Here is a 15,901-nt window from a genome sequence, read left to right as displayed (position 1 = left end):
CCTTAAAAAAAAAAAAAAAACTCCTGCATTCCTTCCACAAATTGAAGAGTAGAATTGTTTTCTGCCCTTCCCCTTGCTGGCACAGATAATAAAGTAGTGCCACTGTGGTGGATACTGGGAGCCCCCGTCAAAAAAAAAAAAAAAAAAAAAAAAAAAAAAAGAAAAACACCAGCTCATATAGAACTGTACTTCCAAAACTCAGTCTGGGCATTCTGGCCTCTCATTTATCCTTTAGTTGGAATTGTCTGGGGCTGAAAAGCTGATGGACATGACCCATATAATCACAGCTTTGGTCATATTTGCACATAGGAGTCCACCAGCTCTGCATGTCATGATAATGTTTATGCAGCCTTTTGGAGTGCAGTGCTGGGAGAGTCTTATCACCCAAAGATAGTTTGTTCTTTTTTTAATCTTTACCTGATGGAATAGCACCAAGGCCCACACAAAAAGTATGATAACCTCTGTCACACACATCACAGAACATCATTTCTTCTTCATGGTGGGGTTGTCCACATATAATGCATGTTTTACATTCCATACACTGCCATGGGTAGGTCTTAATCATAGAAACAAGCTCCACTGTCATATCCAGGCAAGAAGGATGGCCTAAATCAAAACCAGTATTAGTAGTATCTCACATAAGAATTTTTAACTTAATATGGCACATAAAATGCTAGTTTGCTTTAGGACTTGCAGAGAATAGCTATAATGTCAAATCACCAAAGAGAAATGAAAATACAATGTAGAAGAAAACACATGGACTGTGTCTGCCTCACAAGCTACCCTGTGTATTTATCTGATGACTCTGGTTGAAATCTACCTGAAACTATAAATTCTAGTTTTTGAACCAACAAATACGGTGGTTAAAATTTTAAAAAGACATTTCAATACTTACCACTATTCTCACATTGGGAGCAGTGTATAAGTGATTCAGCCTTTCCTTTCTTGTTGGACTCCTTACCCTTCAGACAAATTCCACATATAGCATTTGGAATGACCTTTGGCTGGAAGGGTAGAAGAGGGCTATAAATTCATGCCAGAAGAGCTTACTATGGGTTTAAAAGGAATTATGTTACTTTATTGCCCTATTATTACTTTTGATAACTTGCTAATGACCATTTTGAAAGACAAAACTTGACAGGAGTCTGCCTGCAATGTAAGATTGCTTACTGAAGAAAGCATTAATTTCATCATAAAATTTTGTAAACAGCATGATCTCATAAAATTAAATGTAGAATTCTATACTCCCTACATGCACAGTAAGATCTGTTTAATGAATGGAAGGAAAGACTAAATACAATGTCAAATGTCACTATTAATTGGACAAGAAAATCCAAGTAGCAAATTACCATTAAATGTGAGACTTACTCTAAAGAGAAGACCATTTTAAACAGCTTATGTATTAATTTTAAAAACTGCTCTTTTCCAAAACTGTAAAACTAGATCTATAAAATATAAGTTAAAAAATCAGTTTATCCTCATTGGTATAGTGGTACTTTTTAAAAAATCAGTTTAAACATTTTTAATTGAAAGATGTCTCATACATACATTGGCATGTACATAAATGTTTGTTGAAAACTTAGTTGTGTGATCATTCTCTTTGCATGTCTAATAAAAGAAGCTATACTTAGAAGGATTTACTATAAAATAATGTAAAATTATAAAAGGGAAAAGTAAGTTTTCAGACAAGCAAAAAAAAATTGTAGTCACTTAAAAAATACACAGACCCTCTGAGTACTACTCATCTTTCAGATTAAAAACATGCATGGTCCAGTGAAGGTGTGTGAATTTTAGACGTATTTGGTAACCCATGGAAATGACAAAGGAAAAAGGGTTCACTGCACTTAAAATTCCCAGGGGAGGGAGGGCATCCGAACGTCACGGCCTTGACTGTTAGGAAATGACGTTCACTCATGCTATAGGAATAAGTAAATAACAGTGGTAAAAAAGTAAAAGCAAGCATGGGCCAAGAACGAAATGGGGTAAGGGGACATACATACACACACACACGCACACACACGCGCACGCACACACACATAGATGAACTGGGAAAATAATTTTTGTTAGAATTGTTTCATTTCTGCTTCATTCCCACCCTGCCAAATGCATCCCTTTCCTAATTTACTGAACCAAAAAGGAACCTAAACAAAACTCAAACTTTGTACATATTCCAGCTTTGAAATGTCTCACTGCCACCTTCATAACCTGTTAGACCTAAACAATTTGTTCTTAATTAAGTTTTGTACTTTTTAAACTATCTTTCTTTGCAAAAGATGACAGAGGCATTCAAAAAGAATTTTTGGCTTATTTATTTAAAAAAAGTCAACCTTATACATAAATATAATAAAAACAAGAACTCTAAACAATCACAAATGTCTCTACAAAATAATAAATATCATGGAAGTTAAACATACATATAAAACTTTACTATTAAACTAATTTCCTGTATGTATATTTTTATACCCTGCTCCCCCCAACAATAGGATAGTGTCACATGCTCAAACCATTTAAGTCTTGCAGTGTAGTTACCCTCTGTTGTTACTGCTACATTCTAAACATAAGGTTCTCATTGTGTGTTCCTATACCTAAATAAAAAACAGCTAGGAAGTGCACTTCTATAATCCAAATTCTGGTTCAGTTTTATGATGATATCTGTACCTGCCATAATATACAGCAGAATGCTATCTCTTAATCCATCAAAACTAAGAAATCTCTTTTGGTTATGGTACCTGTACTAAATGTAAAAGATATACTTATTTAATACTCATAGTTTAAGTTAGATACTGGCATAGTAAGTACTCTAACATCTTTCACTAAAGTCAGGGAAGTAACCAAACAATATTAAATTCTAAAAACAGAACTCCTCATAGGAGATTCTTTACAAAACAAAAGCCAAAAGGAATAAAACACAAGGGTAGTCATTCACATTCTAGAGCAATTCAAGTTCTACAATCATTAAAATATACATTAAACACCTATGATAAAGGGACACCAAAAAATTGTAGGTTTATTTCTAAGTTTAAATCATAATGCTTTGTTAAATCACTTAGTTTTTCTTACCCAACAGTCTTCATCTTGATGAAAACAGGGCAACATGAGAGAACGGGAAGAGAGACAGCTTTGTAGCATTTTCTATGATGAATGCTGCAGCTCAATACACAACGCATCTGCCCTCTCTAAGAAGCCACAGTGCTGGCATCCAGGACTTTACACAGCAGATAACAACCGTGGCTTAGAGAAGCCAGTCTCAGTGGATTGCACAGTTGAGGGAGGGGTTAATGTGCAGCACTCTCCCCAAGGCCAATGGAACACACTCCCATGTGTGTCTGGTTGAGACAATCAGTTCTACTTCAAATAACTGCAACATCATCAGTTTCACTACTGACAAGAAAATTGAAATACTCATCCTAATAGCTCTCAGCATCTCAAATAAAAGGCTCACAGTACACTTACTTTTCTACTTGAAAAACAGCCAAAGATAAGACTTTCATGGTAGCAATAATATAGTATAGATTTTAATTATATATTTATAGGCTGGAATCCTAATAATTATGCTTTAAATTTCAGGTTAATGTAACCTAAACAATACTGTCCTACGAATTAAGGGCAAGCACTAGTGAATCTTATTAAGCAAACCGACAGATACATTACTTTCTTGAATCTCCTATTTTATATATATATATATAAAATATATATATAAAACATGACCTTTAGCTTGAAGTACCCTAATATTTAGGCACATCTTGGTTTAATAATACTTTTTATAAAGAGGTTAACTTTTAATAAACATGTTCACATTAATGTATGACTAGATACTGGTTGTTCCCATCTTTGAAATACCTGAAACATTTTTAGGTACTAAAAATGTTCAGATTATGTAAAATATAAATTTTGCATATCCTACTTGAGTACTATTAGGTTCAGTTAATCTATATGATTTCTTGTATACTAAATCAATGATAGTGTTAAATAGTTCATTTCCAGCCTGTATTAAAACATCTATTTCAATATTCTCTCTTTTTAACCCATGATCAATCAAGCTTACTGTTGGAAAGATCTACTTAGCACTCAAGAGTTAACAGGACACTGTGCTTTCAGTGGCCACTTCCATTTAAAGCTCTTAGCAGACCAGTAGAACACACTCATTCACGTACACTGTTTCTGAAATTTCATCTTTGGAGCTCACTTGCTGTCAGTTATTAAGCATTAATTTATATATTTAAAGAAATTAGATAAGCTTTATATGTAAAAACAAGTACAAAAATCACATAGCTGCAGCCTATTGCAGCCACCCTTGGAAGCCAATCCTTGCTGAATTAAGCTTAAAATTTGCCTGCTATAGGCTACAAAAAAAACAAAAATTTAAGTTATTTACATAAAAGCATTTTCTAATAAAACATGAAATACACTAATAGGTCACTTTTTTTACTTGAAGAAAGGTAAATGAACATGTTAGAACGTGTTCTAGTTAGTTTGACGGAAAGGTGACTAACTTCAGCCTGTTCTTGTGAATTATTTATCACAATCACAGTTCTGACATACGAGGTGTTTAACAATTTCACTTGACAAAACTTCCTCATCAGCTTACTCTAAAATCTTCCTTCAATACACCTTCATAAGTGCAATAAAAGCATGTTCTAAAAATTTCAGACCAAAGAATCAAAAGGTAGTATGTTTTACTACCACCATCCCAAATATGAAACTGTACAGCTAATTCTTCCTTTTATGATATTCTTAAATCCCTATATGCAAATAAGGCTACACACCTCTCACCTCACTTTTTCTCCAAAAGAAAAGGGAGGGGCAGACAGAGGGAGGAAAAGTTCAAAATATAATAATAGTTGCTGACAACCTACTACTTTACTCTGAGGATAATCAGATCAACAAGTTAACAAGTATGTTTTAATTCTTGTCATAGAATCATATAGGCTCTTTACCAAGGTTATGCTAAAAATCACACAATGTAAATAACAGGTTTTATTATTTTCTATCCCAGAGTTAGCTAAATTTAGCATATGGATCAAATAATCCTTAGATTAAACCCAGATCTTTCTTAATGAAAGGCACTAAAAAATGCAACTTAGTCTAACAGTATACTCACTCATACTTCAGCTCAGCAGCTTTAGCTACACTAAATGCTGGGGCATTTAAAATGCCAAATAATTATGATCTTTACTCCAAGGAAAGAAAATATAAACTTCTGCCTATGAAATAATGTTTTAAAAACCCATACTTGCCTGGTTATCATTTCAAAGAAAAAAAGACTTATAAATTGTACATATACAGAAAACAGAAGCTAAACCATAGCCAAAAGTGACAGAAAGGCCACCAAGGAAATAAAGCAAAAAAGAAAGCAGCAGACAGAGGGCACACCATAGAAGAACAGCTAGTGAAGTACAGCAGGCAGAAGCTCCACAATCGTGAAAGTCAAGTTAAAATATTTCAGGGAGAGAGGCTGGTCAGTAAAGAAGCTGAGTCAGGGGCTTTTTTCTTCTACCTTGTACCCAGGAACTGACTTGGACAGTACAGAACGTTTGGGACCATCTTTTCTTGGAGTGGCAGCTTTGTCTTTTGATTTCTGTCTTCCCTGGAAAGAATCCTCCTGGCTGTCAGGAGGGCTTTCTCCTTCAGATACATTGCCAGAGGAGCTGTCCTGGAGTTTAAAAGGCAAAAAACAAAGATTCTTTGGAATTAAAACAAATTTGAGTCTGGATTTTGAAAACTATGGAAAATATTCAAAAAAAGTTTTAAAGCCTTATCAATTTAAAAATAAAAAGATCATTCTAAATGTAAGAAAGCTTATTCCAGTGGAGACAAAAGTAACTTATGTTAAAAATCATTCATCTTTCTTCTAAGTATGATATTGTATAAAACTGATTCCATTCTTATCAGTGCCTTCATCAACTTTGTTTTCTGACATAAGTCACAAAAACGCAATTATCCGCTTCAGCTACTATTATACGACACACAGCTTCAACATCATTTTCCATGTCACAAGGGAACATATTTGTTTCACACAAAAATACATTATTACAAATAAGTGTGGGTATTTTCACTGAGTACTAAAAGTCGTTAAGAAGGTCCTTCAGGAAAAATGAAGTGCTGCAGTTAAAAAAAAAAAAAAATTCCTTCGAGTACACATTTGTGTTTTCATAATGTTAAACCATGCAGAGCCAATCCCTCAACTATCTACAAAGAGGATGTGAAAGATTGTATATATTCAAGGTTTAAGACCTCAGTATCTAATGATTTAAGTCTTCATTTTATAATTTAAAATTTTCTAATTAGAACTTTCATATAAATTATGAAAATTATAAATGAAAAAATTAGATTATCTAGAGCCTACCTGATAAACACACACTGACCAGAAACATGACTATATCCACTTCATCTTTTTTCTGGATGTCCACTTATATACATAAAGATACCGAGACTCACACATACCCCATAACCTCATTGTGCCCTCATTTTTTAAAACACAAAACTGGATTACACTGCGTGTGTACGCACGTGTGTGTTTTGGTATTTTTTAAAAGCATTATGTGCATGTTCCCACAATAATTAAATATTCTTTGAACTGCATTTCTATCCTGTAAATGTAATATAGTATCACCCACTGTGGGCATTAAAATTTATTTGTAACTTCCAGCATAAAAAACACTGCAAACACTCAAACAGACCTTTTTTTCTAATTAAATTTCTTTCAGCATCTGATTAAATCCTTAGGATAAATTGTACTAGTGGATTTGCTAGGTCAAATTCTGTGGAACTTAAATTGGTAAGAGTGCCAAAACGCTTTCCCATAATGTTGGATTAGTTTACACTTTTCCTAGCAGTATGAAAGGAAGTCAGCTTCATCACCCTTTGCGTGCCATAGCTCCCCTTTCAGCAACGTAACAGGAGAAAAGTTGTATCACCACTTTAATACTTGAACAGCATCTTATTTTGCATAATATGTATTATTAAAGATGTTTTAGAAGCTGCTGGTGACAAGGAAATAATGTCCATTCAATGGTAGCACAATCTCACATTTAGATTGGCTTCAATGAAAAGTCTGAAATAGCCAGTTACTTAAAACACAGTGCTAAAGAAATTCAAAGCCCTATGTCATCACTGGGATCAAAGCCCTAAACCATCAAGGGGATTCTGTTCTCCTTCAGGTCCACAGAATACACCAGCTGCCCATTGTCTTGCAAGCGCATTTTGCTACAAAAAAATATGGGAAAACCCAACAAATTGCACAACATATTACTAAACACAATATTTTCCTATAGGAAGCCTAAAATTAAGCAAAAGAAACCTAAGTTAATGCACTCCCCTAAACTAAGAAAACTACATTTCTATGTCAAGAGATCAAATTCTGTTTTGTTCAATATTTTAAGCTAAAGAGACAACAAGTTGAATAAACGACTGTAAGCTAATTTTCCAATATCCTTGCCTAAATTGCTCATGGTAACTACAAAGGGGCGATTTTAAGTATAAATCTTACCAAAGGCCACACACCGCTTGTTTTTTATCAAAACATACTATAAATAACTTTTCTTGATGAATACTTTCTGGAAATTACATGCAACCATCCTTTTTCAAAGACAGGGTGATGACAGAAGTTCAATGTAACATTCCAGGAAAGCAATTAGCAAAAATTCAAAGAGAAAGGAAATGCTTCCTACTAGAGAGAAATGTTCTCACCGAAGTGCCTTTGTTTTTCCGTTTCTCGTCACCTCGACCATCTTCGCCATCATCTGAATCACCGTCACTGTCTAGAGCAGGGAGCTCAGGATCCAGAGGGGGCTCATATAGGGCTGTGTTTAATGGCAGATACCGCAGCTCATCTGGTGAGTACCTGAAGTTCAGAGAGTTTATTTTTGGTTTCCCTTTATTATTAAATATAAATAGACTCATCGTTGACCTATGAAGACAGCCTTAAACTTCTTGAGTAACCCCAAAGATTTCCGAAAAATAGAATATTAATTTTTCATTTTTGTCATCAAGTAGGGTTAATTAATAAAAAGCCTGAAAATCTTTTCACTAGACTTACGTAAAATATGCATTTGATTCTTACTAAGAGATAATGCACCTCTCCTCTTTGCCCTCAACCCAAAAAAACAAAACAGTAAATAAAATGTCCGTAGCCCCAAGTCTCCACCACTGTCCCAGGTCTTTGCTGCTTCTCTGTGCTATCACTCCACTTGTAAAACAGGCCTAATAATGGCATCTACCTCATACACCAGTGCATGGTACATGATATTACTTAAGATAATATTAATACAGAAAGCAAAATTTTTAGTAACAAATTATTGTAAACAAATTTGGGAAGCATGTATTCTAACAAATTTAATCATCTATTTTTTCTGAAACTAGATTGGCAATCTCTCCCCCTAGGTCAGACAGCAATGCTTTGTGCCACCTCCATTCTCACCCTCAGTAGTCCTCATTCAGGAAGCGACCCTGGATCAGGACTTCTCCAACTAAGACAACACACCAAAAAGCAAAGGGGGTGGTATACTTGCATATGACTTTTAATAATTTGCTAACACCAAAATAAAATTTTTAAAAATTAAAGGCCGGGTGCAGTGGCTCACGCCTGTAATCCTAGCACTGCGGGAGGTCAAGGTGGGCAGATCACCAGAGGTCAGGAGTTCGAGACCAGCTGGCCAACATAGTGAAAACTTGTCTCTACTAAAATTACAAAAAATTAGCCAGGCGAGGTGGTGAGCACCTGTAATCCCAGCTACTTGGGCGGTTGAAGCAGGACAATCACTTGAACCCGGGAGGCGGAGGTTGCAGTGAGCCGAGATCATGCCACTGAACTCCACCCTGGGCGACAGCGTGAGACTCCATCTCAAAAAAAAAAAAAATTGAAGAAAAAGTTTTAAAAAACTGCTGCCCATGATTTAAATTTGAATTAAAAAACCTTTTTAATTTAAAAAATTTCTGCCCAAGATTTGACTTTCAAATGGTGTGAGTTAAGATACTATACTTTAAATTCTATTCTCTAAAAAAATAGTCTATTAAGAAAAACATATGGTTCCAGAGTAAGGCTTAAGGTTGAAGTAAAAGCTGAGACTTTAAAACAAAATGGGCTGGGCGCAGTGGCTCAGCCTTTAATCCCAGTACTTTGGGAGGCCGAGGTAGGCAGATCACAAAGTCAAGAGATCAAGACCATCCTGGCCAACATGGTGAAACCCCACCTCTACTAAAAATACAAATAATTAGCTGGGCGTGGTGGCATGTGCCTGTAATCCGAGCTATTCAGGGTGCTGAGGCAGGAGAATCGCTTGAACACAAGAGGCAGAGGTTGCAGTGAGCTGAGATCGCGCAACTACACTCTAGCCTGGCAACAGAGTGAGACTCTGTTTCAAAAAAAAAAAACAAAACAAAACAAAATCTGTTAGCCCTGTTTTTTTTTCAGTTACATTCAGTTTGGGAATGGGAGATAAGTAGCATTTAGGGGCCAAATTGGAGCAGCAGCCAGGCCAGGTGAACAATGTGGCTGGGGCACCTAGGTGCCCATGCCTGCCCCTCTGCTCCTCTCATCTTCTCTGCAGTAAAAGTCAGTGTTTCTCAAACTCTAACCTGCACATGAATTATACAGACATCTGTTAAAACGCAGACTTTGAGTCACAGGTCTAGAATTGGGCCTGAGATTCTGCATTTCCAACAAGCTTCTGAGCAATAATAGTGCTCTGGACCACAGAACATACCCTGAGCAGTGAGGTGCTACAGAACCCCCAGCATTTGTCTCTGACAAACCCAAACAGAATGGGCAGAGACAGAGGCACCCAGACTTCATCAGCATATATTCAAATTCTGACTACAGGGTGTTGTTTACCACAGAACCAGAGAAGAATAGCAACACAAATCCTATATAGTATCTTACGGTGATATCTATAAACCCCAAAATTGTTAGGAGGCAAGTACAAAAGCCTCTGAAACCCCTTACCAATAGCCAATACCAAGTGTAACTAAAACTACTAAATACCTTTTATAATATTCCTGGAACTGTCCGGGGATGAGAGCCACTGGGTAAGAACTGACCTTTGTTCGCTCTGTTGGCAAAACTTTGTACTTCCCTTGAGGCACCTGGATAACCTATGTTAACATAAAGAGAAACACAAAACTGATTCCATGCTCAGAATCAAGGTTTTAGGAAGAGTCCCCACATGCTCTCCACTGCACGCCCACTTCTCCCTAGAAAAGCTACAATTTTAAGAGATATTGGGAGCTATAACCTAAGAGGACAGTTGGTGCTTTCAATTCTACATATTATCGTTTTAGAGGCCTATTTTCCTGAGGAATGGCAATGGACCTCTTGCTCGCTACTTAACAGCAGAGTGATCTGGGTAGCTTATACGACCTCTCTGTAGCTCAATTTTTTTATGAAATGGAAGTAATCCTAGTTCCAACCTCACATGGTTACTGTGAGAATTAACATGCAAATCTCTTTTAAAAACTCTTGGGACACATGGCAAGTATGATATGTAGCAATTATTAGTCTCATTTAGTAGAATTATCAACCATAAAGCAAAAGACATCTCACAAAAAAATGTAAATTGAGTATTATTAAGCACAGCATTAAAAATAGCATCTCAACTTCCGAGGAGGAAAAAAACACATGGCCAACATGGTAAAACCCCATCTCTACTAAAAATACAAAAAATTAACTGGGTGTGGTGGCAGGCGCCTGTAATCCCAGCTATTAGGGAGGCTGAGGCAGGAACATCGCCTGAACCTGGGAGGCGGAGGTTGCAGCAAGTCAAGATCACGCCACTGAACTCCAGCCTGGGCTACAGAGTGACACTCCGCCAAAAAAAAAAAAAAAAAAAAGGAACAAAAAATAATGATAAAGATAGTAATCAGCACTCTGCAATAGGCTGTAATAAACTAAGTTCAGGGGTACTAAATTTAAGTTATCCTACATGTGTCTGCAAGTCAAAATAAGCTCTTCTTTCTTCCATGCGTTCCCGGTTTAAGTTGCTATTAAATTCAGCTGCCTTTTTGGCAGCTTTCTTAATATACTCAGGCACTTTACTGGCTTCAACTTTCTGAGTATTCTGTTGTTGCATTTGCTGGAAAAAAAAATATACAGTTGGAAGTCACATACAACTTTATAAAATGTCATTCTCCCCAACCCAAATAAAAAATGGCAGTCACCTCAATTACTTACAGAATACTCTTTATAATGGTCTGTAATTCGTTGACGTTCTTTTTCTTGTAGAATAACAGAATACTCAGCATGTTTGGCTGGATATTCTTTTATCATTAAATCAATCACTTCATCACTGCGCAATGCTGTTAAACCTATTTTAGACCAAAAAATAAAAAAATAAAGAAGCTCTTTTAAGGATAAGTGAACAAAAGCACTCTTCAAAATTTACTTCTTCAAACCGCTCCACATTTTACTGGTTTTCCAATAGCCAAAGCAAAATATCTTAGTACATTGGAAAATAATTAAACTTAACATTAATAATATAAACTCAAGCAATTAAAAGATTATCTTGCAAAAGGCAAATATATCAATTTTTCAATCCAACAAGTTTATTTTTAAGATTCTATGTGCTTTGAACATATATCCCTTTAGTTAGAAACAACTGTTAAATAATGAAATGCACTATTAACAAGTACTACAGAATACTGGATGAATAAAAGAAAAAAATTCATTGCATTAAAATGTTTGTGAAAGAACGATTACAAATAAAGCATGGACATAATTATACAGAAGTAACAACTGAACAAAATTTGCCTTTTTGCATTGTAGAGATGTGGTCTCGTCATCTTGCCCAGCTGGAGTGCAGTGGCTATTCGCAGACATGATCACAGCACACTACAACCCCAAACTCCTGTGTTCCAGTGATCCTTCTCCCTCAGCCTCCCAAGTAGCTGGAACTACAGACACATACCATGCACTCAGCAAAGAACCTATGACTTAAAAAAGAAAACTGTACAAGCTTTGCACACAAAATACAAACACTCTGAAAACTCTGTAAAAATTATCAGACAAGGGCTGGGCATGGTGGCTCATGCCTGTAATCCCAGCACTTTGGGAGACCAAGGCAGGTGGATCTCAAGGTCAGGAGTTCAAGACCAGCCTGGCCAATATGGTGAAACCCTGTCTCTAATAAAAATACAAAAATTAGCCGGGTGTGATGGCATGTGCCTATAGTCCCAGCTACTAGGTAGGCTGAGGGAGGAGAATTCCTTGAACCTGGCAGATGGAGGTTGCAGTGAGCTGAGATCATGCCGCCACTGCACTCCAACCTGGGCAACAGAGCAAGACTCTGTCAAAAAAAATTAGACAATTATACTCTGTTATAGAATAGAGGTTGATCCTTGACTTGCAATGGAGTTACATAGGATAAACCCATCCTAAGTTGAAACTATCCTAAAAAGAAAAAGCATTTAATACGCCTAACCTACCAAACACCTTTGCTCACCCTAGCCCACCTTAAACCTGCTCAGAAGACTTACATTAGCCTACAGCTGGGCAAAATCATCTAACACAAATGTTAATATAAAGTGTTGAGTATGTCATGTGATTTGTTACACATTACACTGAAAGTGAAAAGAAGAATGGTTGTATAGACACTTGAAGTATGGTTTCTACTGAATATGCATTACTTTCACACCATCATGAAGCTGAACCATCATAAGTCAGGAACCACGTGTGTGTTCAAGCTTCATTCTCCTGTGCATTTTAACAATAATAAAAAATGAAGTAAATAATGTAGCGTTTAAATAGTTCAATTTATTCTATTAATTTTGTAAAATATTTTAGGAAAGAACATACTTATCCAATATCATCTCATAAATGTTCAGCTTGAAAAATTCACATTAAAAGCTATTCTTACCTAGAGTGCACTGAGTTTCAGTAATGACATTTAGTTCTCTCAGGTAGAGTTTCTCCTTGTGAGACAAATCTCGTCGCTCTAAATCTCCAAAAAAAAGATCAAAAGACTATTAAAAACAGCAAAACCTTATGCATTCGTAAACCTTTTAAAAGCTTAAAAAGCTTGATTTTTTAAAATATTCATATTACATATTCCAATTATTATTAAAGGGGCTACAAAAAAAATTACAAATTCAAGAAATAAAACTCAGCAAGACACAAAAGTTAGAATAAAACAGAAAATAGAATAATCCAAAGTAAGAAGGTCATATAAATAACTATACTAAACTAGTTCATGAGGAATAGCCTTTCTCAAATTCAGATATGGCTCATATAGCTAACTCTATTCCTTAGATCAAGGGACAACGGTAAAAATCCCAAACTTGACTATAAAATGATTTGTTCTAAAATTTTCCCCAGGAAATTCACCTTTCCCGTTTTGCTTTTAAATCAGTTTATGAGCCATAGAAACTATCAATAACAGAGATGCTGAATGATAGTAGTAAATGAAAAACAGCCAGGCGTGGTGGCTGACACCTGTAATCCTAGCAATTCAGGAGGCTGAGGCAGGACAGCTTGAAGTCACGAGTTTGAGACCACACAGGGCAACATAGCAAGACTTCACATCTCTAAAAAAATAAAAATTAAAAACATCTGCCACGCATGGTGGTGCACACCTGTAGTCCCAGACAGCTGGAAGGCTGAGGCAGGGGGACAGCTAGCCCAGGAGTACAAGGCTGCAGTAAGCTATAATCGCACCACTGCACTCTAGTCTGGGTGACAGAGTGAGACCCTTAGTCTTAAAAAAAAAAAAAAAAAGAAAGAAAAACAGCAAGCACGAGAATATAAAATACATTATAATCTACAGAAAAATTCAGAAGTTGACAGTGTATCATAAAGAATTACTATCGATTATAAATTAATCTATTATATAAACCAGTACCTGGATATTTCCTTTTAAAGGAGGTCACACCCAAATATTCACTGACTTGTTCTTGAAGCATATAGTATTCTCCTGTTTCATCCGGTGGCCATTTGTACTCTATCAAATTTTCTGCTGGATAGTAACTAAAGCTAAGTACAGAAATATATATTATGCATTAAATGTGGCTTTCATTAATTTTTAATCACTTTTATTGAGGATATTTTGAAAACTATTTTAAGTATTTAAATTATTTGCCTCCTATGACTTGACTTCCTGTGTATCAAAGAAAATTACAAAACAGGTACAAGGAATGGAAATAATTATCTGGTCTACCAAGTCAAAAAGGTACATTGAAAATAACATCTTTTATACACTGGGAAAAATCTAGAATCACAATTGCTAAGAATGAAGGCATTTTTAGTTTAAGGGACCTATGAGGGTAAAGCAAGGTGATGATGATATCAGCTCTGAATTCTTTCTCTTGGACTTAAAATGCATAGCCAGTATTTCATCCACCCAAGGAATAATCAACTTCTGTCTCTTGTCTGCTGTTCAGTGAGTCATAAATAGCTGAGAAAACAGAACTCTTAAAAACCTGTATCTCAGTGCATCATATCATAAACCATAACTGTTTGTTCTCAGATACTCCACAAACCCAGAAGGAAAGAATAGACCTAGTTTGAAGGTGCCAGGGTATCATAGTCAATCTCCATCCTGAGTAACAGAGCACAGATTTCAGGATCTGGGCCAATTCAACCTCTAAATCAGACACAGGAAAGTGACACTATGTTATGCATCCATCTATTTAAAAAGTAACCTTCAAAAAGAACGGTGTTCTCAAAAATGGTGCTGGGAAACTGGGTATCCACATGCAAAAGCATAAAATTGGACCTTTATCTCATATCACAACTCAAAATGGATCAACAACCTAAATATAAGAGCTAACTAGAAAACTCTTAGAAGAAAACATAGAAATCTTTCACAACCTTGGATTTGGCATTACATATGACACCAAAAGCACAAGCAACAAAAGAAAAAATAGATGAAAAATTTGGGCTTCATTACAGTTAAAAATTTTGTACATGGACATATCCAGGGAGTCAAAAGACAACCCATAGGAGAAAATATGTGTAAATCATGTTTTTGATAAAGTATTAATACATAAAATATATTTTAAAAACTCCTACAACAAAAAAAACAAATACAAAATGGACAAAGAACTTGAATAGACACGTCTCCAAAGACGCTATACAATGGCCAAGAAGCAGATGAAAAGACGTTCAGTATCACTAGACGTTATGAAAATGCAAATCAAAAATCACAATAAAATATCACTCCACACCCTTTAGGATAACTATTATTTAAAAAAATGAAAAATAACAAATTGGTGAGAAATATGAAGAAACTGGAAACTGTGAATTGCTGGTAGAGTGTAAATTGGTGCAGCCCCTATGGAAAACAGTTTGGCAGCTTCTCAAAAAATTAAACAGAGGATTACCATATAATCCATCTACTCTATTCCTAGATAAGCATTAAAAAAAACTGAAAGCACAAACTCTGAACACCAGTGCTCACAGTAGCATTCTTTACCGTGGCCAGAAGGTGGAAACCGAAATGCCCAACAACATCTGAATGGATCAACAAAATGCTGTATATACATAAAATGGAGTATTCAGCCTTAAAAACAGAACAAAAGTCTGACATATGCTACAAGGATGAACCTTGAAGATACTCAAAATTCTAAGAGAAATAAGCCAGCCACAAAAGGACAAATATTTTATGGTTCCACTTATATGAAGTACAAACTAGTTGTATTCATGGAAATAGAAAGTAGAATGATGGTTGCAAGGGGCTAGGTAGCGGGAGAAAGGGAAGTTATTGCTTAATGGTTACAAAGTTTGGGATAGTGGAAAAGTTTTGTAAATTTATGGTGGTAATGGCTGTACAACACTGTGAATGTAACTGATGCCAATGAATTTCACACTTAAAAATTGTTCAAGGCCGGGCGTGGTGGCTCAAGCCTGTAATCCCAGCACTTTGGGAGGCCGAGACGGGCGGATCACGAGGTCAGGAGATCGAGACCATCCTGG

At 35.9% G+C, this 15,901-nt stretch overlaps 1 protein-coding gene and 1 long non-coding RNA gene across 4 annotated transcripts in view; one reads left to right on the top strand and one right to left on the bottom strand.

Annotated features, from left to right (window-relative positions):
• Positions 1-2,293, top strand: part of LOC105506685 — a 3,185-nt gene extending 892 nt beyond the window's left edge. Inside the window, exon 2 of the long non-coding RNA XR_001000970.1 lies at positions 173-2,293. This is a non-coding gene — a long non-coding RNA (uncharacterized LOC105506685). The remainder of the gene's footprint in view (positions 1-172) is intronic.
• PHF10 (PHD finger protein 10) overlaps positions 1-15,901 on the bottom strand; it is a 22,355-nt gene that overhangs the window by 1,157 nt on the left and 5,297 nt on the right. For 2 of the 3 annotated variants that reach the window (XM_011934923.1, XM_011934926.1), the window contains 9 exons: positions 13,830-13,960; positions 12,849-12,932; positions 11,168-11,301; positions 10,920-11,069; positions 9,983-10,092; positions 7,690-7,843; positions 5,498-5,653; positions 896-1,004; positions 418-606 (listed from right to left, as the gene is read on the bottom strand). In XM_011934923.1, coding sequence (XP_011790313.1) covers positions 418-606; positions 896-1,004; positions 5,498-5,653; positions 7,690-7,843; positions 9,983-10,092; positions 10,920-11,069; positions 11,168-11,301; positions 12,849-12,932; positions 13,830-13,960 — 1,217 coding nt within the window. The remainder of the gene's footprint in view (positions 1-417; positions 607-895; positions 1,005-5,497; positions 5,654-7,689; positions 7,844-9,982; positions 10,093-10,919; positions 11,070-11,167; positions 11,302-12,848; positions 12,933-13,829; positions 13,961-15,901) is intronic. The other variant, XM_011934925.1, reaches the window with a different exon arrangement.

The sequence above is a fragment of the Colobus angolensis genome, unplaced genomic scaffold (assembly GCF_000951035.1).
Source record: "Colobus angolensis palliatus isolate OR3802 unplaced genomic scaffold, Cang.pa_1.0 Scaffold14, whole genome shotgun sequence".
Classification (NCBI taxonomy): domain Eukaryota; kingdom Metazoa; phylum Chordata; class Mammalia; order Primates; family Cercopithecidae; genus Colobus; species Colobus angolensis.
The sequence above is the reverse complement of the archived record's forward strand: the minus strand, read 5'-3'. Positions and strand labels throughout refer to the sequence as shown.